General features: G+C 42.4%; 1 protein-coding gene across 1 annotated transcript; it reads left to right on the top strand.

Annotated features, from left to right (window-relative positions):
* The first annotated feature begins 125 nt into the window (after positions 1 to 125).
* LOC139347899 (vesicular inhibitory amino acid transporter-like) lies at positions 126 to 9755 on the top strand. Its single transcript, XM_070987749.1, has 8 exons — positions 126 to 229; positions 475 to 1171; positions 5947 to 6083; positions 6343 to 6469; positions 6719 to 6921; positions 7521 to 7758; positions 8004 to 8166; positions 9436 to 9755. The coding sequence occupies exons 1-8, from the start codon at positions 126 to 128 to the stop codon at positions 9753 to 9755; spliced, it is 1989 nt and encodes a 662-aa protein (XP_070843850.1).
* The last annotated feature ends 16772 nt before the right edge of the window (positions 9756 to 26527 follow it).

Genomic DNA, 26527 nt, shown 5'->3' with positions numbered 1-26527 from the left:
TGTGTAAGAGAGAGAGAGAGATTTTTTGTAGGAGCATGTTTATGTGTCTGGTGTCAGTCAAGCTGCCTCAGACCCTCAGACCTCCGCGGGCAGGGAGGCTGACTCTGTGGACGGCGAGGCTGAAGATGGCCTCTCTTCACAGGGCTCGGAGCTCCGGGCAGCCCTGGAGTGCCGCTGGCTCTCTGTGGGACTGGGCAGCGTCCAGGCTACACCTGCACTGGACAACAAGGTGAGTCACATCAAGGCATATATTAATTTACAGGAGTTTATTTATTATATAATATGTTAAACTTCAGTGAGTATTGTGTAAATTATCTGCAGGCAGTCTGCACATAATTCTCAAATTTATTATTTTATTTTACATGTGAATATTGTTGTGAGCTTCAGTTATTTTTCAACTGCTTTGCTCTTCTCCTTGGACTAAAAAGATGCTGTTTTAAAACTATGAACTAGTAACGTGGTTTTGATCGGCAGGTTCTTTCAGGAGGATGAAGAGATGCTGATTCTGACCCACAGCGATGAGCTGAACCGGACCTACAGCGAGGACAACAGATCGCCTTTTGACGACATCAGAAACAAAAATAATGCTAGCTGTGATGACACCAGAAGAAACAGGCCATGTCTAACAGAGCAAGATCATCCCTGTAAGAGGGACAGACCAGCTCCTAACCTGATGGGATCCACCAGCACCTCATGGCAGGAGAGTCCAGCTTTTAAAGAGACCAGAGCGACTGTCATCTCCTCTGGGCCCAGCTCCATCACCATAACTTCAGCGGTTTCCACTGCAGATTCCCTTTGGTTCACAAACACCAGAAGTTATGGCAAAGGAAGGAGATCCTCTGAGGTACAAGCTGACAGGATGGGAAGCGACAGCGAGAAGAACCCGACTTCCAACCAGAATCTGGGTAACAAGACGAGATGCTACCGGCTGGCAAGGCTGCTCAGAGCGAATGAGCAAAAACAGAGACTTCTGGAAGATGGAGAGGAGAAAAAGGAAGGAGAGGACACTGTGGAGAGGACTTCTCAGTTCTGTCCCAGCCTTGAAGAAGAGAGAGGAAGGATGAGCTGGGCTAATCCAGCTCAGGGCCCCAGTGCTGGCACCACAGGTCTGAATCCCGCTTCCACCATCACTGCCTGGGAGGCCGGCTGGAATGTCACGAATGCTATACAGGTGGGTTTTACACGGCATACATGCATGGCCATAAGTGTTTCCATACATATGAAAAGAGAAAAAATGACCTTGGAATATAGATTTGAAATACAGATTTGGTGGCTTTCATATTTTAATTTGAAGGACAGTTCAAAGAAATTTCAAACAATATGTACACAGATGTAAGTCACCAAGGATATAAACATCTGCCAAATGAATGTAATGAGTGAGAAGAATGATTTGCACATGAAACCTGTTCAAAATACCCGAGCCATGACAGCGAACCTGGTCACCTACACGTGCTGTTCAAAGTGTGAATGTCAAATCATTGCATAGCAGTCCAGTTGCGCCCCTTGTTTCATACTGCTGATCAGCATTCGTCTGATAACACAGCTCATGATTAGCACAGCTGCAAACTTTAAATCAGTTATAATGTTGGTTCAGATTCGGAGGGTTCCTTCATTCCTCCCGTCTCTCTTAAACTTTATATTTCTCTCTTTTTAACACTCTTGTTGAAGACAAAATGCAAATGTGAGAGAAAACTGTTTTGGCACCAATATGCACACAACATTCGAAAAGCAATGCAGGATATTTAATCTACTTCTGTTGTCTTTTAATAGTACCAAGCAATGCTTTGTGGTCCTGCCGGCTATTTGTCACGCACTCTCCTGTCTTCATAATCAAATAAAGCATGAATCAGATCGTTTAAAAAAAGAAAAAGAAGGAAAAGCTCCCACTGACATTGTGTCCCTGTCGCAGTAATGCAAATAGCTTATTATGCTGTAAACGCTGGGCCGTATTCAACTACTGTACTCATGCAAATGTGTTCTCTCACTGAATAACTGTAGTGTAATTGACCGGAGTCACTGGGTCCATAAAGAACATTATGATATAGGGCCATCAATACAGCATACGCATGCATAAACACATGCAGGCTGACAAACAAAGGCAGGCACGCATGTTCCTTCAGGGACTGAGGTGAATTTACATAAAACGCGCCAGATTGCTATAAACACGCAGGTTTTTAATCACTGTTAGCACTGCTGTCAATACATAAATACATATACCAACACATGATATTGAGTAGATAAACATGTGCTTGCTTTATTGATGCTAGTCTGTCTGTCTGAGTGCCAGAGAGTTTTCATTGGAGACGAAGTTTCTGAGCCAGACAAGGCACAGAAACTCTGCCGCTCATGAATCATATCCCTGATTTAAAGTGCCTATTCAAATGTATGATTTGTTACTTCCATAACCTCAATATTTCCACCTATAGTTTAATTAATTTCTCCCTGAAACCATGCTGCGACTTGAATAGCTCCCATTTTACTGCAGCATGTTTTTTTAACTCTGCCATAACAGTATCAGCTTCTTCCCGGCCTGCTGGGTTGGTTAATGTTTTCTAGGTTATTCATTACCCGCAGCAAACCGTGAATGGGAACTTTAACGAAATGATTCGCTCAGTGGTCCCTTTGGTTGAGGTTACAGACAGGTTAAGTTAAGGTTAGTGATTAAGGTGATAACTAATGCAGCAAAAAACTAAGTAAGGATAAAAGACGCAGGGTCATAATCTGATGTATAAACGCCTGTCAGTGCAATGATGGCACATCCTTTTCTAAAGGTGCTAATAGATGTCTTAACAATGGAAAAAAAGAACAGCAGTTTTATCTCCTATCAAGGCTAAAAGAGAATATGTATTTTCCATTGGTGGTTTATTGATGCCAATATAACTGACTGTCTGCCAGCTTAATAAAGTTTTTATTAGAGAGCAAATTCGCTGCCAAAAATGCAAAAACAAGCTCCAGCTCTCAAGGCTCCCGACTTGGGAATATTATGAAACTCACTTTTAATTCCAACCTGACTGTTAATGAGGCAGCTCCAGTTTGTGCGTCTTCATCGCACATTAGAGATGTGGGCCTTTTGTTTCTGACACCGAGGAAAAACCGATATTAATTTAACTGCCTATGATTATCTGTTTTTGAGTGTCAAAATTCAACATCCAAGATTTAAATGGGTTTTTCCAGTCCAAACACGAGCCGCAGGGAAATGAAGAATGTCCCCATTTTGTTTTGGAACGACTGCTGTCAAAAGTCATTTGGTTCATCGTGGTGCCAAACACACCCTGAGACCCTGCAAAAAAAAAGAAAGAAAAAAAAGTGCAGTAAACAGGTACATTTTCACAGTTTCAGTGTCATCTTCGAGCACACAATCATGACTGTCATTGGCTGATTCTTTTCTCAATTTACTGATTAATTATTTAGTCTATGAAATATCAGAAAATAATAAAACATGCACATTATAATTTCCCAGAGCCAAGGTGACTTCTTCAAATTGCTGTTGTAATGATGAACTGCAGGAGCTGACGGCGACACTCTTTAAAAAACAACATAAAACCAGAGTGAAGCTGCGCATAATTATAATAATTTTCACCGCTGATGAAACATTTGCTTTTCCTTTGTGATTAACTTAAAGTGGCACTTTTACACATGAGGTTTCGTTTACTCATTATGACGAGTTCTACCAGCCAGTGAAACCTCTTGTATTATTCTTCTGTGGCTCTGGAGGGAGCAAAGTCCCCAAAAAATAGAAAAATCACATGATGTCATTGCAGCTTGGGCTCAAGGCTTAAATTAGTTGAACAGAAAGTCTGCGTTACGAACTGGAGGTGTGGAGTCTGAAAGATGTGGGAAGGGAATTTTAATAAATAACGTTATCCAGTTGCATTATGGGAAATGCAGGATCCTTTTTTTTTTTTTTTAGGGCTTGACCATGACTAGAGACTAATTCTTGGCTTTTGCTGCTTTGATTTTCACCATTTTTATCATTGGGAATCACACTGATTCTGTAGAACTGCTTCCCTTAATTGCTGGAGAACCACTTACATTAATCATTCAGTCTTTAAAGTGGTAAAAAGTAGGAACAAGACATTTTTAAAGCACTAGTCCAACCAAATTCTCTCTTATATGATAGACAAAAACATCAAATTCACCCATTTTAGAGTTGCCAGTGAATATTTGGCACTTTTGCTTGAAAAGATAGTGAAATTATTATTATTATTATTATTATTATTATTATTATTATTATTATTATTATTAGAATAGTTCTCTGGTGATCAACTAACCGATCAATCAACCAGTCGTTTCAGCTCTTTACTGTGAAAGCAGTACGATTTTCCCTTATCATTGCTAACCTCGTAGCTGCTCAAAACTACCATTTGCACAGTGTGAAAGCATTATATGACACATCCTTTTCAGAGTTTTTCATTTGAACAAACATCTTTGAGTAAACTTAGGAGTAAATTTGTCATGGTTTAAAAAAAAAAAGACACTTCCAGTCATTTAAATGTCAAACCTGCCCGTTTCTGGTCGCCTGTGCTCCACTTTATCCCCTCATGGTGGGAAAAGACATTTCTCTATCACTTTCTGTACACAGGGCATGCACTTGCATAAAATATCATGCATAACCTGAAGGGCAGCGGTTGAAATGTTGCACCTGGAAAGTCCAGACAGGAGCAGTGAATGTGAAGTTATCTTTATTTTTCCAGCATAGGTGGCTGCTGCTTGGCGGCTGATATTGTGCTTGCTCAACATTCCTCGAATGAAACAGATTTTAAAGGTGTCTCGGGTGTCAGATGGAGCTGAAAAGAATAATCCTCTTCTCCATCCTCTTCAGAGCCAATCAGGGATTTTTTGTTTCTTCCCTCATTGTACCCGTTTGTGATTGGGAGCCGCTTCAGGTTGTGCTCAGGGTAACCAATGAGGAATTAGCTGGCAGAAACACAGAGAGAACGAGCAGTGGAGGGAGACAGAGGGGAGATGAAATCAGATACTTGAGCGTCAGATTTCTCTCAAACTGCTTTCATCCCCAGCAGCTCCATTTGAACATCAAAGCTCCATCAGCATATGCCTAACAGACACCAGTTACAAAATAGTGACTTGAAAGAGGGAGAATGTGCGCTTGTCTGTTTATGCATCCACAATGTGTTTCTGTGTGCGTCTGCGGCGAGGATGTGCTGTGATGTGTTTCCATAACTCTCTCAGTGAGTCTGTGTGTCTCCATGTTCCAACATTCAGAACGCAGCAGCTCCATCAAAGAGGCCCGTTGCCTCCTCTGATCTCGCCTCCTCCTCCTGCTTCAACTTCTTGCTCTCTGTAGCCATGAGGTCGCACCTCTCCTTCCTCCTCCTCCTCCTCTTCTCCTCTGTCTTCCTCTTTTCTTGCCTTCTTCCTCATCCACCTCCACTCCCTCTCCTCCTTTCTCCTCTCTCTGGCAGTCGCTAACGTTTTCCCCCTTTGGTGGCGGGCCAAAGCTCGACACTCCTCTTCCTTCTGCTCCTGCTGGTCTCCTGCATCCTCGAACTCTCCAGGCATCGAGCCAGAACTCTCCTCTCGCCTCCTCATCTTCCAGCCATGAACGGTCCTTTCTTCTCTTTTCTCTTCATTCCCTCTTCAACGCTCGCCCTTATTCTTTGTTTTCCCTCAAAATTGTAAAATATTCATATTTTACTGATTTTCAGTCATTGTTTTTCAGGGAGACAACCTTTAGCTGTGTGCCATCAGCCATGCTTCGCCTTTATTTTGGTAATATGACAGTAAAGGGACAGGAAACACAGGGAGAAAGAGAGGCAAAGCTCCTCAACCAGAATCAAACCAGAAATTGTTATATGTTGTGTGTCTTCGCCACTCAGCTAACAGTGCGCCCCATGGGAGACTTTCTGAGGCAGCTTTTTAAATGGGGTCTTGGTCTTGGTCTTTTTTCTTGTCTGTTTCTCCATTTCCCTCTCTCCTCTCCCTCAGGGCATCTTTGTGTTGGGCTTACCCTTTGCTCTGGTCCAGTCAGGCTATGTGGGTCTTGTTCTGCTGGTTTTGTCGGCCTGGGTCTGCAACCACACAGGGAGGATCCTCGTGGCCTGTCTATATGAAGAGGAGCAAAGGTTTCCATTGTATTCTATTAATTTTCTGTCCAATAGTCAACTGCAGTATCACTTTATAATCAGGTTACATCACTCTTATTACATAAAAGGACTTTATGTCTACAGTCGGCTTAAAGTCACTTAAAAAAATGGAATATAAGCACAGCTAATGAGCAGCAAACACAGCTTACCTCTCCTCTTCTGTAGAGTGACAATGGTCAAAAATGTGAGTTTGTATCAGACACAAATGCCACAGTCAGACGGGGTTTGCTTCTTTCAGTGGAGGGTCTGGCTTGGAGTCAAAGGTCCGAGTCCGACACAGCTACCAGGACGTGGTGGAGGCCTGCTGCAAAGGACTGTGGCCAAACTGGCCTGGACTGGGGGGCTGGATGGTTAACGTAGCTCAGGTAACACACACACAAGCATAAACCTGGACGCACGTCTTTATCATGCATGTGTCTATAAAACTTTTTCTTTAAAACAAACAAATCTTCCAAGTTTCTTGGAACAAATGGATGTAACTAAGATTTTATGCTCAACTACTTCACTTCTCTAGATTACTCAAACATTATTCAAGATGTACATGATAAACCCATAAAATGAAGCGAGAGCCTGAAGTGAGCATCTCTCCCTCCACCCTTTTCTTTTGGCTCCAGGTCATTGAACTGCTGATGACTTGCACTCTGTATCTCGTCGTCTCCACCAGTCTGTTGTCTGACAGTCTGTCAGGGATGGCTGTCCCTAGATCAGTGTGTTCTCTGCTGTCTCTGATGTTCCTGCTGCCCTGCCTGCTGCTGACTGATCTCAGACCAGTCTCCACCCTCAGCCTGCTGTGCTCGTTGGCTCACTTGCTGATCAGGTGATCTCTCTGCCTCAGTTTATGGATTTGTGGCAGTATTTTTGGTCAGATTTATGCATGTTTCCAAATGAATTCTATATAAATTTACAGTACATTAAACTATTCTAATTCTATAATTACAGATTGAGGATTATCTGTCATATCCTATTCAGAGCAACATAACTTTGCTGTCCTCTAAAAACTGCGCATTTTCAAAACGTCAACCTTTGTGCCAAAACATTTTTCAGTTTGTTACAAAACGCTTTATTTAGCTTTAATCTTTAAACACCATACAGGAACTACTAATCCTTCAGTTTATCTGCACTTTAAAAAAAGCATCAAATTTGGAGATACATGAATTTCTTTGGAAATAAATTATTTTATGATAATAATGTGATTTAAATGTACTGTTCCTTTATTAATTTCTGCTTGTTTTTGTTATATTTTAGTTTTTTACAATCCATTATTTTCTTCTTTTTTACCTGAGAGTAAACAACTCTTACCGCAGCATCCTGCACAAATGAATATTGAATAAATGAATAAATGAAAATGTAATTGTATATTCATTTTAGATGCCTTATTCCAGTCACAGAGCATTATCTTTCACCCCTCTCTCTCAGCCTGTTGGTCATGCTGTATTGTCTGAGTCGAGCCAGCAGCTGGTCCTGGTCCTCTCTGTCTCTGTCTCTGGACCCGGAGGACTTCCTCGTCTCTGTGGGTGTCATAATCTTCTCCTACACCTCGCAGATCTTCCTCCCTCCTCTAGAGGGCAGTATGGAGGACAGGGGGCAGTTTGATGCCATGCTGGGGTGGACCCATGGTGCCGCCTGCATCATGAAAACTATGTTTTCTTTACTGGTTAGTAGTATTGTGTGACACGTCTGTTTTTTCTGTAGAGTTTCTTGTCTGAGTTTGTGAGAGAAAACATGATTTTTTGCTGTCAGAGTTAAATGAATATAGTCACTATTTTATGATTTGTTGATGGCCAAATATCCCAAAAATGAAATGAAACTGGCCCAATATGGAGCTGACAGCAGCAGGTCTAATCAAGCGATGGACGCAGGAAGTGACTGAGTGATTGCTTTGATTGCTTCCTCCATTAGGCTGTGTTGACCTGGGGGGCAGAGACAAGAGAGGTCATCACGGACAACTTGCCCTCTGACCTCCGACCTCTGGTCAACCTGTGCCTGCTGGCTAAAGCCCTGCTGTCCTACCCTCTGCCATTCTACTCTGCTGCTGAAATACTACAAACCTGCCTGCTTGGAGGTGAAAATGACTGACAGATCTATTTTATACTGTACACAAACCACCGATCTTGCCCCATGTATTCTTCCCATACATGAAATAAGAGTTCCTTCAGGCCATCTATGAAAAAAGACAAATTTCTGGCAGTCTGTACCCATGAAATAGATTTAGGATGTAATGGCTGACTGACTGCAGATGGACATTTCAGAAGATGCAATCACTGATATGATCACACATGTGTTTGGGAGGCTGCTTCCTTTACACATTTCTGAATACTCAGTGGAGCAGCAGAGGCCTGGAGAGGCAGGCGTGTGGCTGGAGGTTTGCCTGTTCAATCCCATGGTGGTCAATTAAAAGAGCATTAAAGAAGGTGAATCAGTGATGTTTTTACTCTCCTGCTCAAAGGAAAGTGTAGTTTCCTGATGCTTCATTGCTCCAGAGGTCACCAGTAGTAAACTGGTTAAACTGGACTTCCAGGTGGGAGTCTGTGCAGGTGTTTCATTGTGAAGAAAGGTGCTGTTGGAGCAGAGCATGAGCAGATCCCCACCTATGTTATATGCAGGCATCCACAATTGAGCCCCCAAAACTACATCCCTATTCTAAAAAAGCTGTGTAGAATCTCAACTAAAACAAAACAAGAGAGCAACAACAACAACAGAGAAAAAAATCAGCCCTGATATTTGAATACTGGACACTCACTGTGTTTTCACACTGTGAGCGACATGATCCACACGTCCCTTAATTCAAATTAGATGAGATAGCTTTATCTATCCCCAGAGGGAGGAATGATTCGGTTGTCCATGCACAGTGACAAATAACAAAAGAGGCATAAATGAAACAGGTCACAGCAGACAACGTATGAAATACAAACTGCCACATTCACACATAACACACATACAAAGAGGACGTTAGTGTAGCTCAGAAATAACTAGCGGCTAAAAAACGGTGTACATATGATCCCTCCGTTCATAAACAGAAGGCCAATCATGAGGGATACACTGAAAGTCAAGACCAATACAAAAGGGCCAAACATATGAAAATAAACCTTACAATTATGTCAAAAAAAGCCAACCTATAACTCAGAAAAGAAGCAAATATCACACGTCGTTTACTTCCATTTGAGAGCTGAGTGATCAGGGAAACTGTTGACTGTCAACACATTTGTCACCGTGGCTGAACTTCCCCTAATTATTGACTGTCAGCACTCATGAAGTCATCAGTTTACAATCCTTCTATCCGAGCATGTAATGCAGCTTTATGATGAATACTTTCACGACGTTCTTTCTGCAGACGCTGCTGTCTCATCGCGCTCCAAACACGGCAGTCGAGGTGTGTCTCGCCCGGCCCTGTTGCTCCGCGGCGCTTTGCTGATGACATCATACCTCCTGGCCCTGCTTGTCCCCAGGTTCTCCCTGCTGATGGGCCTGACAGGCAGCGTGACCGGGGCGGCCATGACGCTCATCCTGCCGTGCCTGTTTCACCTCAGACTGCAGTGGGGCCGCCTCACAGTGAGGGACCGGCTGATAGATGCCTGTATACTGAGTCTAGGGGTCGCCTGCAGTGTGTCTGGTATGATTTGTTCGGTGAAACGACTGGTGGGAGGACTGTAGGAGGGGTGGATTGATGGATGAACCATGGATTTTGTAGAAAAGGACAGCTGCAAGCTCTCCTCTGTAATACTTTCTGTATGAGAGTACAGGATCGGTGCATGGTTACTCTAGTCCTTAAAGCAGAAATAATTCATAATTTTACATTAACAGTGGGTCAAACGACTGAGTGTAATGTCAAAGCGGTCCCTCAAAGTGACGAATCCACACAGAATTAATTTCCTCCCAGCTCTCTGCAGCATTCTGGCATCTTTCAGTGAACTGTTTTGGTTTTCTGGTCCACAATTTTACTGTTCTGGTTCACTCTCACGGCTCTAATCAGCTTGGCTAGAAGCTGTTTTGAGAGGAAATGCTTTAATAATCCACTGTGCACAACTTGCCCAGCAGCAAGCAGCAGACAAAGAAATAGAAACGTTGCTAAGCAATGCTAATGCTAAGCTTGTTTCTGCTGCCTGCAAGTTGGCAAAATCTGTTGTTGCAGGCTTAAACATCTGTGTATGTAAATATTTAAAAACTGTCTAAAAAGGCCATTTGATGTAAACATTTTTGGACATTTTAATCTTTTATTTCTGTTTACTTTCAGGTGTAGATATGTTAAATATACTGTACTTCAAATATTCACAAGTGTTACAGTTAAATGAGAAAGTAAAGTTACAAACATTGTGTCTGGAAGTGGTGATCATGCCCTTATTGGTTATATTAGATATCATCTGAATATAGTGAGAAAGTTTAATAATCTAGTAGCGAATTTGTCAGAGCACACAAGATTCATGTGTTTGAGCTGAAGGAGTTCATTACTGGACTTAAACTGAACCATAAAGAAATTCATGTTGTACAGAAACAGTGAATCAGTGAGAAAGGACAGAACGGAAAGACGAATGAAATCCAAATTTTACTCTACAAATACTTTTTGTATTGAAGATAAGTTACAAAGAAAACGGTAAAATGGAAAGGAAATAATCATAAATCATCATAAAATTTAAATGGCCTTTTTACAGCCGATGAATTTGAACATTCATCTATTGAAGAAAAAGACATTTTCAAAACTTTGACAAAACAATCTGAACAGAAGGTCACGTGAGCTGATGAAGACTGGGTGAGACAGCTGAAATCCCCTGAGAAGGTCAGTAAGTGGACCTTGAGCTGGGATTGTTTGCGGCTTTAAAATGACAGAATGATAACACATCTTCGATATTTTATAGGTATTATGTTCAGGTATTTCCATTCATTCAGCACACGCACCGAACATCATGTGGAAGGTGACATATTCTGTGGTCATGTAAGGAGAGTGAAATGCTACACACCGTGCCAGGTGAGGTGAGTGATGAGAGTTAATGGAAAAATAAAAATCACTATGTCAGCCACACGTTTCTTTAAGCCTCTTATGCATTCACCCGTCGGCGCCGCCGATGTTTGTGGCATTCTATTAACCAAACCATCAAAACTTCAAAATCTCATTTCCCACGCTTTCTTGATAGTGACGAGAAGAAGTGGAAGCAAACATACTGTGGGTCTTGTTTTTGTGATTGCACTGAACAGCAAAAGAGGATTGCCACAACGTCTGTAATGCAACGTCAGGGGGTTTTTTTTGCCAGTGGGAGGTGGACTATATGATATGCTGTAATACAAAACCGAACCATAAAAAGTACAAATTGTGCCCGAGTCTGTGGTGTCGCTGTGAAAAGACAGGATAATTGTGGCCATTAGTGGAACAAGCTGAATGACAATACAGTTTATTCTCCTTTTGAAGATCGAGCAGCTTTATTGTGAAATTGTTCTGTGATATAAACGTGTGAACTTTATCTTTGTTGTGGAAATTACCTAATTAGCCTTCGGGGGTGATGAACATTAAAAACTTAAACTTATCTTCTCCTGTGGGCCGGGGAGGATTGAGTGATGTTTGTCTTATCTCATGTCTGAATTTGTAATGTTAAAATATGTATGGAGGGAACGTGCGCGCGCGTGTGTGTGTGTGTGTGTGTGTGTGTGTGTGTGTGTGTGTGTGTGTGTGTGCGTGTACCTTGGCAGGGGGGAGTGATTTTGGCTTGGGTTCTGCTTCTGTTTATGCTTCTGCTTCCAACGCACTGTGGAAGTGGGTTGAACCAAACGGAGGAATAAAAGAAGGGAAAGGAAGAGAAAAAAGAATCACGGAGGACTGAAACGGTTTCATTTTTCACACTGTTAAAAATATCTACTGAGAATGTGAAAAGTGAGAGGAAAGAAAAATGAGCAGGAAAAAGATAAGAGCGAGAAAGGGCGAAAACAAGAGAACTGAATCAAAGCTGAATTAAAGAAGGTCAACAGAAAGAGAAAGTGGCAGGAGAGAAATTAAAGTTTTCAGTTTCTCCTGCGTGGGTTTGATGTAACTATAGATGATTCAGGCCTCAGTGGGAACGCTGGATTCCTACTGGTAACCAGTTAGACATGCAAACACACACACGTATGCAGACACACTCGCACGCGCACCAAAATGAGCAGAAATCTCTGAAAGCAAAGTGGATTTGCTCTGTGAGTCTCTATGGCTCAATAAAGTTTTATTTGATCAGGCGCAAAGGAGAGCAAGAGGCAGAGTGACGACGACAGGCAGGAGGTGTTGGAAGAAACTATCAAAAAGCAGCTTTTGACCGGATTATCAGCGCTGCAGGGAGCCAGATATAAAGCACTTAGCATAAAGAGCTTAATTAGACTATTAATGTGCAAACTTTAAGGTGCTATTTGTAGCATTCAAGCATCAATCCAACAATTAGGAGATCTGAGGTGCAGAGGATAATAATAGTGAATAGGCTGGACAAACGTGATGTCTTTGTTGTAAAGCACTTTGAGCTGCAATTCCTGTATGAAAGGTGCTCTACGAATAAAGTTTATTATTATTATTATTATTATTGTTGTTGTTGTTGTTGTCTGTTATTGTTCCATCAATCCCTCAATCCCTTCTTTCTTCACATTCTCCCACTTTTTAATGTGGTTAGGCTAACAAACTGTCTGGCCTCTCACGTTTCAACCCCTTTCAACTCTAAGATACAGACAGACAGACAGACAGACAGACAGACAGACAGACAGACAGACAGACACACACACACACACACACACACACACACACACACACACACACACACACACACACACACACACACACACACACACACACACACACCGCAGACAGGGTGAAAAAATCTTAAAGCCAGGCACCTGTCACCTCCTTACAGACATCATTAAGACCTGAGTGTGTGTGTGTGTGTGTGTGTGTGTGTGTGTGTGTGTGTGTGTGTGTGAGAGAGGAACTGAGGTCAGTTTCATATCATGATGGTGCATGTACACAGCATGTCAGCCTGTCAGCCATCCATCGTTCTCTCGCTCTCTCTCTCTCTTTCCTCTCTTTCTCACGCACACACAAACCTTAAAATGGCCTTCGAAACAGTTTGACAGATTCAGGCACTGAATGCCAGCTCAGACATCCTTCACAAGGATGTTTTGGTGGATTGAAGATGAAAAGATGTCTGGGTGTCCACTTCAACATGTACTTGGTTAAAAATAGAAGCTTTTTAGATGAATGTAACCAGGTTACATGTAACCCTTGTTTAAAGGCAAATGCGACAAAGCGGTGCTAAAGGAGCTCTGTCCACCCCTGCTGAACAGACTAAGATCAGCTTTCCTTTGGCTCACTCACACTCTGAAACAGGTTCAGACCGGGATGATTGTTTGAAGAGCTCATTTGCAAAAACAGTTGAAAACCAAACTGTAAAATTAATAAAAAAAAAACATCAGCTTGATTGATATTCCTTTGACTACACAAAACACAAACAACACAAATCAGAGTGGAAGTAGCTGTGTTTGGAAATGAACCCTTCATTTGATCGTGACTGTGATCTCATTCTTTATTGAGGAAGTGAAGCTTCAATCACGCCTGGGTTGATGTCAAAAAGTCCAAAAAATGACGTCCAATGTTGTGGACAATTCATAAGGACTAAGAAGACCGTGGTGCAGAGAGAATATGACTACACTTAGTCTATAGGCTATGTAATTATGCAACGGTGTTGTAATCGATGTGAGTCTGAGTGTTGCTGCAGCAAAGAATTGTGGGACAGCATTATCCCCGTTCCTCTTGCAAAGGATGGTCCAGTGTGTCCTATGTCAAAGGAGACTTTCCCGCCCCCTCACCTGTCCCCACTCTCCTCATCGTGCCTCCAGATATTTAACAAGCCTGTTTTCATTCACACCTTGTCAGCTTGCCCACGTTGTTTTCTGGTTTTGTGTGTTTATCTGGACCTGTACCCGCCTGCCTGCCTAGAAAATATTTCCTCAATAAATCCCTGAAGTCATCCTGCTGCCTCCTCGACAGCCTCCACCTGGGTCCTTCCCCTGCTGTTGCTCTCCCACAGCCTTATAAGTGTTCACCTGTAATTCAACAACACCCTGAGGCCAGATTTACTTAAACATGCTGAGTTCTTCTCTTTTCAAGAAGCCTGAATGTAAAGTAACCTCACACTCAGATCCACTCAGACGGGATAATTCAGAGTCTGGAGTCTTGGCAGCGTGAGTCTCTTCAGTGTGGGGCTGTGAAACTACCAGCAGCTGTGTCAGTCGTGACCCGGTGGTCATATCTCACCAAATCGAATTCCAACTAAGTCACAGTTTTAGGGTCCGTCTAGCCTCCAGTTGCTGCATGACTGGAAATCTGAGGCAGCAAAGTGCCTCTGCTGCTAAACCCAGGGACACTTTTTACTGCACATACACACTTCCTGTTATAAAACATAGACGGGACAGTGCATCCACTGAACACAAGCAGAGAGGAATGTACATACGATTCTACAAACATCACACCTAAAGTGAATTTTAGAACAGGTGAAAAGGTTGCGCCTGTTTTCATGTTTCCAGTAGTTGGCCTTTACAATGACCTCTGACCATTAGAAACAATAAATACAGTGCATGAGACGAACATGGCATTGATAGAAAAACCAGTGGTGACAGAGGAGAGACCTGCTTTCACTTTTACAACAGTTCTTGTGGTGACTACCAAAGGCCGATATCCATGCAGAGAAGTAATTTCTTTTGCTTTCATCTTTTAATCGTTACCGTGCTGAAAAAAAAAGCAATAACCACAAGCAAAAAACACCAGCAATTTTTCTGGAAGCCACACAAAAAGAGCCAATGTTCCCTCTGCTGATAGCTCACCGACCTCTGGGCCACATGATTTATCATAAAGCAGACCTAATATCTTGTTATTCGTCATTGCTACAGTTGTCCCCAAAATTGTGCTCGATATTCCTGCAGCTTTACATTTCAATGATAGATGATGCTATTTATATGCTGGACTTTTGCCATATCTTTTGGTTTAGTGAATTACAGTAATAGCGCTCAACAGGTGCGCCTTTTGGGTGTTTTGATTTTGCAGAGTATGATCACTTTGCAGGGAGGCCCTCTTCGAAAAATGGTCTCTCAGCATCCAGCGGTGTACAATAGGCGCTTAAGCGTTGCACCTAACCCCTGAAATCATCTGATACTTACACAGGTACGCTATTTTTAGAGCTTATTGGCTCTAACTTAGCCAGAGCGTGGGTTGGGTTGTGCCATGTCGTCTGGGGTCAGGTTGGAAGGTTGTTTCAGTCAATCCCACCGGAGCCAATTATGCACAAGATGTATGCACTCCCCACACGGTGAACTGCTCTGGATAAAGTGTCCACAGTGTGACATATGCCAGTACTGGTGGCTGTCCTTCAACTGGGTGACCCAGGTTCAAACCCCTGTGAAGGCAAGCTTGTATCTGACTTTAAGCCCACAGCAGTGTTTAAAAGAAACGTTAGACATTTTGGGAAAACATGATTATTTGTTTCTTGCTCAGAGTCAGATGAGAAGATAATTGAGAAGATTAATACCACTCTCTCGTCTGCAGCAGCTGGCTAACTTAGCTTAGCATTAAGACTGGAAACGGGGGGAACAGCTAGCCTGGCTCTGTCCCAAGGTAGCTAAATCTGCCTTCCAGCACCTCTAAAGCTCACTAATTAACACATTTATATCTCATTTATTTAATCCGTACAAAAACCGATTTGCAAAAATGACAATTCTTCTCTGGTTGCCTGGCAACTGGTCCCATCCTGCATGGTGAGTGTCAGCATGCAAATTTGTGACCAATAGCGAATTGTCTCGACAGAACTGACCCTGGAAACGGAGAGCCAGAGAATCCAAAATGGTTAGCTGCTATGAGATAGGAGTTAATTGTCCAAACATGTCTGTTAAAAAAACTGTGAGCCAATACTTATGTTTGCGACCAACAACAGCGAGCTAACTGACAATTAGCAAGCTGTTAGCAAGCGTGTTAGCTCTGTTTTCACCCCTTCAATAGCTCTTCATTGAATGAAATAATGTGCTATAATGAGAACAAAATGCCAGAGGGGCATAAATGGTACAGAAAGAGGAATTAGAAAGACTCTTGGGTAGCTATTGTGACTGACTAGCATATTTCCTGTGGCTAATGTGTTAGTAGCTAGCCCGCCATCTTCAGTGGTTTACTAGCTAGCTCTGAGGGCTGCTACAACAAGCCTCTTGGATCCAGTATTTTAAAAGGACATACAGATTAACTTTTCTCAATTTCTGGTGTGAAACAAACAGGATGCCTTTTAAATAAGACACTGACGAGTTCCACAGAAATGTCGATTTACCAGGACTAAGCCTAAACAGGTCAGCTAACTCAGAACTGCTTCAAATATCTGTGAGTCACACTGACACAACTTTATTGCCAGTTTTCATGACGTCAAACATCTTCGCTACACACTCATCGGCGCAGGGCTTTTACCACCAGAGGCAAAGAGCGCTTTCCAAGACAACTTCACAAAGCAAAGCAAGCGCTCCTGCTGCAGCTGGAAGCAACAGAGGAGAGGAGGAGGAGAAAGACAAGAGATAAGGGGTGAAGATAAATACGGGAGAAAGGAGGACAGAGAAGAGGAGAGAGACAGACAGAGAGATCATGAGGTGAAGATGGAGACAAAGATTGGCGGCTAGAAAGAGAGGCAGAGGTAGCGTAGTAAAGTGAATTAGCTCCAGTGGATAAGGAGCTCTGTGCTGACTGCCAACTTTGCTAATCCCTCTCACATCTGGCTGGCAAAGACACTGTATATATGGATGTGTGTGCATGTGGGCGTGCCATTGTAGGCCAGTGTGCATGTGTGTATGTTGAATTTATGTGTGTGTGTGACAGTACGCATATCAGCTCAGCTCAGCTCATTCGGCCATGCATGCGCCCATATGTTCTGCATGGGTGTGTGTGTGTGTGAATGTAGGCATGTGTGTATGTATACGTGTGTGTGTGTGTGTGTGTGTGTGTGTGCGTGCCTCCCACAGCACGAGGCTGCTTTCAGAGTTTGTTTGTGTGGGATAATGACCTCATATCTCCTTTAGACTTTCATGTTTGTCACTGCTTGGTGAAAAGAGTGCATTTCCAAAGGAGCTCTGCCAACGTCTTTTTGAAATATAGCGGATTAAAAGTCGTTAAATCATTAGTCAACATGCAAACAGTCATTTCAAATCAGAATAATATGCATAGGCAGTAATCAAATATACCATAAAGAATAGAGATAACAGTTTTCATACAGTATAAAGCTTCACAGTGATACTGGATTTGTACTGTATTCATTTTCAAGTGCTGGAAAACTATTCCAAATATCAAAGGTTGTTCTCTAGGAGAAAGAATTTCTTTTTTGTTAGCCCTCTGAAAAGTCAGGAGCTCTGCATCGCGGGTTCAGACAAGCGTCAGATGGTGCAAGTCCATGTAATGTTACAGTGTGTCTGCCGGAGTACCTTGAAATTGAAGCAAATGCGAGGAGGTCAGGACGGGGCTAATGTGGTCATCTTTTTCAGTCCAGGTTCGCATTCCAGCTGCTGCATTTAGGGCAGGCTGCACTTGAGCCGGAGCTGCATTTCGGTGAAGTCAGAGATAAGAGTGTTGGAGTCGAACACATCTGACAGCATGAATGAGATGAACGTTGGCAGCGTTTTGCATAGTGAAGGTCAGCAGTCTTTGTCGTGTTGGTTGTTTTCAAACCAAAATATCAAAGTATGAGTATTATCATATTGGCATATTGTGAAATAATTCAGCTTTTATTCTTGCAGGTTGTTTTTCAGGCTTTTCTCTTCTCTCTGTTTAAAGGACTCTCATTTTGATGTTAGTGAATTACTCTCTATGCCTTTATGTCGCTGCTTTTGCTTTGTTATTATTTGGCCTTTGTTTTACATCCTTTTTATACTTTATTTCTCTTAACCTCTGATATTTACTGTATGCAGTCATTGCTGTGCTGATTACTGTGTAGTTTATTGCTATTTTATGGAATGCATTTCACATAACTGTGGAAAACTCGCTGGTTTGGAGGGAATATATTAAACTAAAGGGCTCTAGTAGACAGCATGCGATGTGGGCCTCTGAGCACTCAACTTGGCCTGCACATTATAATAAAACCACTTTGGTCAGCTGCTGCTGTCATAAATATTAACGAGTTATGGGCAGTCCTACAAGTCTATCAGTGCTGTACTCGCTCATTCATCAGACCAACTCATCTGCAAATCCATCCCTGGCAAGACTCCGCTTTATCTGAGCTCACCAGTCCACATCTCCACCAGCTCCAGCAATTTCCCCCCTCTTCCTCTCCACCTCCCCGAAGCTCACACCTCCTTTGGCTGTAACCCACTCTACTGTGCAGCTGCCAGCGGCTGCAATGAGTTCCAAATCCCTAAAATTGATCTTTTCATCCCAGCCATATCCTTTAAAAATAGGCTCGTCAAAACACGTTCTGGTTCCTGCACCTGCCGGTTTTCTTACATTTCTAAACCGCGCAGGCCTTTTCTTTCTCTACATCGTGCGCTTTGATAGTTGCCTGCTTCCTCTACTGTACACTCGACCGTATAGTGGTGGAATGTAACCAACTTCCACTTCCACTAAAGTAACATTTTCAATGCCAGACTTGTACTTTAAAATATTTGTACAGAGTATTAGTACTTCACCTCAGCTCTGCCTCTTGCTCGACTGTCACTGAAAATGAAAACTTGTGCCCAACTAAGGTACAAGGTTAAACAAACATAAATAATGAAATGGTAATATTGCATCACTGGCGGTCGCAGCATAATGAGAGCATTATGATAATGAAACATCCTAATAGGCCTGGGTCATATTTAATCTCTGTGAGTCTGAGGTCAGCAGATGTGGAGGATCATAGAAGTGCCACTAATAGTATGAACACAACTGTTTCCTGTATGGATGAACACATCTGAATCTGTTTAACCTTGATTTTTTTCAGTGAATGGATCTGTTCTTTTGACATTTTGACTTTAATTTTCCTTCATGCAGTTCTAGTTTGTAACATCCACCGATGCCGATCTGCCCTGAAAGTCATTAATCAAGGTTTTAATTTCCTGGACTGTCTGTTCTGGTCTTAAAATGTTGGCAGCTTGATAAAAATCGCGTTGTCAAGCTGGTAATATTCTGTTCTTTCATGCCAGTGACTGGAGCAGGATCAATATACTGACCGGAGATATCAGTGCACTGGTGCTGAGGATGACTCAGTGTTGAGAAAGAATGGATTGTTAATAAAGATTTGAAAATTATAGACTTGAGAAAGAAAAGGACTGGGGATGAGGAGGAGACCCTGTGGGGAGTAACTGACTGAGGAGCAGTGTACAGTATACAGGACACGGCATTTTCATATCAGATTTGAGAGCAACCAGAAATGACTACAGTCTGTGCTGTCGAGCCTGTTTTCCTCACCTACGCCTGCACGTCATACACCCCCTCAAAATATAGTAAGACCACAGCATGTTCAGCTAAAGCAGGCAGTTACATACGAATGTAATATACAGGAAGTAATGTTTGCTTAAAAAGGTTTACGTGAAAGTGAAAGCAATTTTCTATTGAATAAATGTTCAGCTGTGTTTGTTTCTACCAACTCAATGAAAGCATTTATTACGTGTATCAGAGAAACTCAGCTGCACCTGAGGAAAGTACACCGGCGGTAAACAAACCGGCGGCAAATGAAGAAAAGATCTCCTCCACTTTGTCAGTGCATACATCAAATTTAGAAGGAAATGCTGCAAATGAATAAAACAAGCAAATTAAGAAACTCATTTAGCAATTTAACGGCGCGCACACGAAAAACACTGCAAATAAAGAACCAGATACAGAGCTGATGCAGGCTGAACACAAAGCGAAAGAGCTGATGAACACACACAGGCACAAATGTCAACCAATAATTCACAGAGTCACAAAGCTGCACCGTTCTGATGTGACTGGAGATGTTAGTTTACGCCTAGTGTCACCTCGAAACTTCACTTGTTGTGTGTTTTCTTATGTAAAGTGCATTTCTGTATGCCGAATGTGTGCTGTCCAATTTTTGAGTGCTCCTTCAATTTGCATGTGTTTTACATGTTTATCTGATGTGTGTTTTGAATGCAATGAATTGTTAAAATTACCGAAAATGTTTTCTGTTTGTCAGCCACTTTCTGATTAATATAAATAGTTTGGAGTTTGGGGTATGGCGAAAAATAAATTAGAGAAAAAGTGTACAGAGGAGGCAAAGTTTGATAGCAAACAGCAGCGTTTGAAGCTTGCAAACCAAAAGAGTGGAGCCCGACCTCAAAACCAACTGTGTCGTTCGACATTTCAAGCAAGTTGTTATGACCCATGTTTACTTTTATTGTTCAGTGGTGACCTCTAGTGGCCATAGTGATAATGATGGTAGCAGAGGAGGAACTCAGGTGACGTAATATAAACAAACGGCACCTGAGGCTGGCTCCAAAAGTGAGAAAATCTCCATAGACCTCCATATTAAAATGCCCAACTTTACAGCACAAATAGACATAGTTAAGCCTGGTTCGCTCTCACCGCGCCTGCATTGTTTTCTGCCACAGCAGGCAGCTGTTTTCAGCAGTAAAGCTCTAAAAACCCACTGCCAACCAACTGGTCAGCACCAAACAGCCGACAGACACAGTTAGCAACTCGCTGGTGAGCGCAGTGGAGCATTCAGCAGCTAAAGAGCCAGATATCTCCCTCAGGAGTCGGTAGAGACCAAAAACAGAGCAAAAAGAGAGTCACTATGGAACCAACCAACATGACTGCACTTGAATAATGCTGCTGTGTAACTGCTGGATGTGTAGCTAAGCAGCTCTTTGCTAACAAACCTCTCCAAGAAACTGCAGGTTTCAACAGACTTATTCCTAAAGTTATATTGCATTGCACGTTGCAGCGAGTTGAGTGGATTGGCTTGTTTTGCTCCATTTGTTTCCCTGACAGCCACATGAATAATGATGCGATTCGCACCAGTATTCATATGTTTTAACTGTAATTATGAAGCCCTGCTACCTTCCCTGACCCCCAAACTCCCCATCTGTGCATGTGCCGGTCTCAGTGTTCCTCTAGTGAGCTTTCAGCACTGAATAACACAATACACTGTGTACAAACAGCCGATTCTCAACAAGAGAAACATGAAGCCTGCTTAAGAAGTGCGTTAGTACTCATTAGTCCTGTGTCGCGACTGGAGGCATCCTCGCCGGATTCTCTGTTTTTTACTCATTTGTGGGAACAGTTGTGTAAAACGCATGCCCTCATTTTAACCTCATTCCAAAAGATGTTTCCTAACGGCAGGCTGCTCTCAAATGAAATTCAGCTTTTCACCGGTGGAACGCACACAATTACCGAATCACTGCTGTTACATCACTAACAGGTACATTTGTGGGAGTCAGTCTACTCTAGTTTCTCCAGCTCTACGCTGCGGCAGCTGCTGCTTCGACAGACAGATGATGATTAAAATTAATATCATCAGACACAGATCGCAAACACAATGACCCACATCTGACACACACTGTGGAGTACATGAGCTAATACGCAACATGCATGCTGCACTGATTAGTAGTGTGTGAGAGCGTGTGTGTGTGTGTGTGTTTGTTGTATATTATGAGGTCAGTCATTAGTGATATTGGTTCCCAGCAGCTGTTGGTCTGTTCTGTTTCAACAGCAGGATACAGGATGATCTATGTGTGTGTGTGTGTGTGTGTGTGTGTGTGTGTGTGTGTGTGTGTGAAATAAAAATAAAGAACATCTTGAATTCTCACCTGAACATTTTTTTTTCCAAATTATGAGACTTTTTGCTCAACGGCTGCTGTGTTTTACAAAATAAAACTCCAGCCTCACATTGAATTATGAACGTACTTAAGTTCCAATTACGCTTTCAGTTTTACGACATAGCTGCAAGGGTCCATGTGAGATGAATTTCAGCGTCTGTCCAGCCTGTCCACTCTGACAAATGACATGTCCATGCATGCAGACACCCAGTGTGGTTAAACAGAACCACAGCCTACGTGCACGCTGGTTTTTATCTCCCTTTAATATAAAAGTACAGCATTATCTTACAGCCACACCTTAAACATCCTATTCAGATGGCTCTAAACACTACACTACCCATGAGCCGCGGCCACTGCTGCTATGGTGAAGAAGTCAGAGGCGCCAACCAGAGCAGCGTCATCAATCGCTTGCCATTAGCAGCTCTGTGATTGGGCATTTCTTGCAGAAATGCGTCTCACTGTTAACTTCTACCCAAACCTTCTTGTGTACAAAGGCTTGTACTTCTGACGTTTGATCAAAGAGCTCAATCATTTCTACTGCAGCTGCTGTTTTGTCCTGATGATTAAAGAGGGCGTTTCATGCAGACTGAAGCCTCAGAAGTGCATCAACATAACGCTGTCATCAATGACTTTCAGAATCAGGGTTGCCTGTATATTTCTTCAATGAGCGGTGGCTTTTAAAAGTCAGGGATTATTTATCTTATTGTCTGTTTTGCCTCCTACATAAACAAAGTGTGACATGTTTAGTTCACAAAACACTTCAGGGTCCATTTATGTTACCTGATCTTCATCAGTTTTCAATGAAGCATCTTCGAATTTCCATTTTTTCCTTGAGGTGTTGTTTTTTTAAGTTGACTCCGCTTGTGTTTTTTGTTCTTATCTCAGTTTATGACAATGCCTTTTACAAAGTGTGCTCAGTTTGTGATGTTAACTTATGCCCTTGGACTGTAAAAAGGTCATTGTGTTAAAAAAAAAAAAACACCTCTAAATCAAATGAATTGTGGAATATAAAGGAAGCATTAACAATATACATCCCTGCTGAATTACCTCCACATCACTTAATGTAAATTATTACTGCTTTCAGCTTTCTGGTTGAAATGAGCTGAATGTGAAATGTTCATGGGGGTTGTAACCCTTCATAAACCCGACATGAAGTGGGTGTGTCTGCGAGTGAGTATTTTTGCAGGTGAGCAAGAGAAAATGTTATTTCCAAAAAAAAAAAAAAATCCAATTCAGGATTAAAGAGGAACAATCCCATATTTAGATTAAAAATTACTGCATTTCCAAAAATCTGCATGGGGAAATAAATGAGTTTCTTGGGTGTGGGGTTCTCACAGGGGTCACTGGATTTAATCATCACACAAAGAGCATGTAACTTTTCAATTAAAATTTTATTTTCTGAAAATGAAAAGCCACAATGGGACTATGGAGTCTACATCTGAGTGCTCCGGTGGAAATCGCCCCGCAGATTGTAGTTTCTGCTGGAGATAAGGCTAATGTGGTCATTCTTGGGGGGAGTAAAGGCTCTATGGTAATTTCCTGTAGAAATAGCAGCTTCCACAGGCTGTAGCAGTTAGTGAGATAGATGGTCCAGGAGAGAGGTGGGAAAACTACAACTCAGCATTTTTTACTTTATCTATTAGAGCGGTAATATTGCATGATCAAGTGTGGGCCACATTCATTCACACTCACACTAACTCTCTCTGTGTCTTCGTCCCTCTTCCTCCCCCTCTCTCTCTGTCTGTCCATTATGTTGAGTAATGAGTGCAGAGTTTCCAGTCCATCCAACACTCACTGTCCCTCTTAAAGGGACAGTGACACCAAAAAATGTCTGCAGCGCACAACAGTGACTTACACTGCACAGCTATTACCTGAAGAGCTCATCTTCAGAACGAGCTGCGGTCTCGTGATTCGAGACTTCAAGTCACAGACATGTCTTTACGTGACTTGGACTCAACAAGAGTCTGACTGAACACAGGACACGTGCATTGACTCGACGTGGTGTCGACTGTGTGGCTTTAAAACTGAACACTTAAAAAGTTGTCATCCTAAGTAACTTAGGAAGCCCGCTGGATGAGAAGATAACCTGGATGTCTGAGAATCTTCACAGACGTCTTGTAATCCTGAAGATTTCACTCCTGGTTGATTTGCCGATATCCGCGGTTGCCGTGGTAACAGCAAGTGCAGTTTTCTGCAGAGCAAACATTCGATGAGCAGCTTTATCAGAAATACAGCAGAGGAGCAAATGGTGCACCTGCACAAGCAAACAATTGTTCCAGACAACAGCAGGACGCAGTGAAAGTATTTGGTTACCGCGTTCGCTGTAGCTGCTGATTCTTCTTCCATTACTGCAACATTAACAACTGACCAAAAACACCAAAAAAAGTGCTTTTCTTCTTTTTTTTCCAGATGCATTTTTGATGAACGATTGCGGATAGCGCTAGCTCTGTGGCAAATACTCCGCTTCCTGTGGCTGCTTCACAATAAAAGTTGCCATTTGAAGACTTTTATTGTGAAGCAGAAGGATGTTCTGTAACTCAACACACATCTGATAGGACTGTAGTGATTTGTGAAGTTATTATCACCGAGATAAAATGACACTGGATTACATGCATGTTACTGGTATCAATCTGAATCCATTGTGTGGGACTGGCGGACTCCGCCACTAAAAGCTACTATGAAAACTACTCTAAAGAGAAGTAGGTACAGGATGGAAATACGCAGATGGCTAAATGGTGACTATCAACAGTAAATTTCATAAAGATCTTTACAATTATGACTTTAAACGATGTCTCTATAGTCACAGATTCACAGATCTGACTTGGACTTGCCAAACTCTGACATTCAGTAAGTAAAAACTGATTTTTATTCAATGGCCTAGAATACAAACAGCCAACCATGTGTCATGGTGTGAGTAGGCATACACATTTACCAGTTTTCATACCAGGCAAAAAAAACGACACCAGTGCATTTGAATGATTTGTCCTCCTCCTCTGTGGGTGAAAATGTATTAGTCACTGAAATCATGTGGTTTAATCTCTGGCTGGAAGGAGAAACTCGCCACAAATACATTTGGAAATGAAATGAAACATCATTAAATCAGCAGAGCTGATGTAACCGAGCTTATCGCTGGAGCAATTTCAGGAGACCAAAAATGCACCGTATTGATCCACCGCCTTTATTTGTAGTACAGTCATCTGTCATCCGTCACTGTTTTGATAGCAGAAAGAAGAATAACCCCTGTCTGCATAGATAGATAGATAGATAGATAGATAGATAGATAGATAGATAGATAGATAGATAGATAGATAGATAGATAGATAGATCCTCCTCTGCAATCCTCTGCAGTGAAACAACAGACAATGCAACAATTAGTCTTAGCCCAGTATGTGTGTGTGCATATGTGTGTGCATCTGCACTTTTTGCATGTTGCCAGCTAAATGCCTAAATTGTAACCGTATCTGTAGCTTGTGTGTGTGTGTGTGTGTGTGTGTGTGTGTGTGTGTGTGTGTGTGTGTGTGTGTGTGTGTGTCAGTTACCCCAGTGTGCGTAAGTGGATTAGAAACAATGAGTGCTCTGTTATGAAAAGACAATAGACTTGCATTCCCTCTGCATCCCTACATCGCTCCCGCTCTCTCTCTTTTTGTTCCTCCTCCTCTTTCCCTCTAACGTTTCTCTCTCTCTCTCTCTCTCTCTCTCTCTCTCTCTCTCTCTCTCTCTCTCTCTTCCTCTCTCTTCCTCTCTCTCTCTCTCTCTCTCTCTCTCTCTCTCTTCCTCTCTCTTCCTCTCTCTCTCTCTCTCTCTCTCTCTCTTCCTCTCTCTCTCTTCCTCTCTCTCTCTCTCTCTCTCTCTCTTCCTCTCTCTCTCTCTCTCTCTCTCTCTCTTCCTCTCTCTCTCTCTCTCTCTCTCTCTCTCTCTCTCTCTCTCTCTTTCTGTGTCGCTGTCTTTTCATTCTCTCCATGATTATCTTATATATATATATTTGCATTTCTGTTGACCTACCTCTGTGCATTTCTATCTAAACATAACCAGATAAACCTGGATTTGTGTGTGTGTGTGTGTGTGTGTGTGTGCATATTTGTGTGTGTATGAGAGAAAAAAGATAGATAGAACAGTCCAGTGGTTATTAATCAGTAATTAGTGCTCTGCGATGTGTTGAGGATTAATTTACTGATTCTTCTACGTCCCATCTGCTGTCCACACACACACACACACACACACACACACACACACACACACACACACACACACACACACACACACACACACACACACACACACACAAAGCCCTTCTATCTTTTGGTAATAGTCTTGTCTGATTCCACGGTGTGTTCCGCTGATCCCTGATCAGTCTGGTCCAGCTGGACTGAGCCTCCCTGCGGCTGCATAACAGAATCATCCCAAACTCTTTCTCAGACTATAAGCAGCGTGCCGCCTGCAGACCCACGCAGCCTCTCTGCAACATCCTTGTTTCTCTGTGGGAACACCATGAGGAGGACAGGAGCAGAGTTTCAACTTGGTCTCCATTTATAGGCGCTAACAGGCAGCGACGCCGTCATTATTCTGAATGCCCTGCCTTTAAACTTCTGATGCTGCAGGTTTGTTGCCTCCCTTGCTGTCCAGTCTCAGGGCGTATTGCCCTTGAATTTGATGTTGGTAAAGCTTGCACTCTCCACAGA

Source organism: Chaetodon trifascialis, chromosome 19 (assembly GCF_039877785.1).
Source record: "Chaetodon trifascialis isolate fChaTrf1 chromosome 19, fChaTrf1.hap1, whole genome shotgun sequence".
In the NCBI taxonomy this organism is placed as follows: domain Eukaryota; kingdom Metazoa; phylum Chordata; class Actinopteri; order Chaetodontiformes; family Chaetodontidae; genus Chaetodon; species Chaetodon trifascialis.
This window is presented reverse-complemented; position numbering and strand designations above follow the sequence as displayed.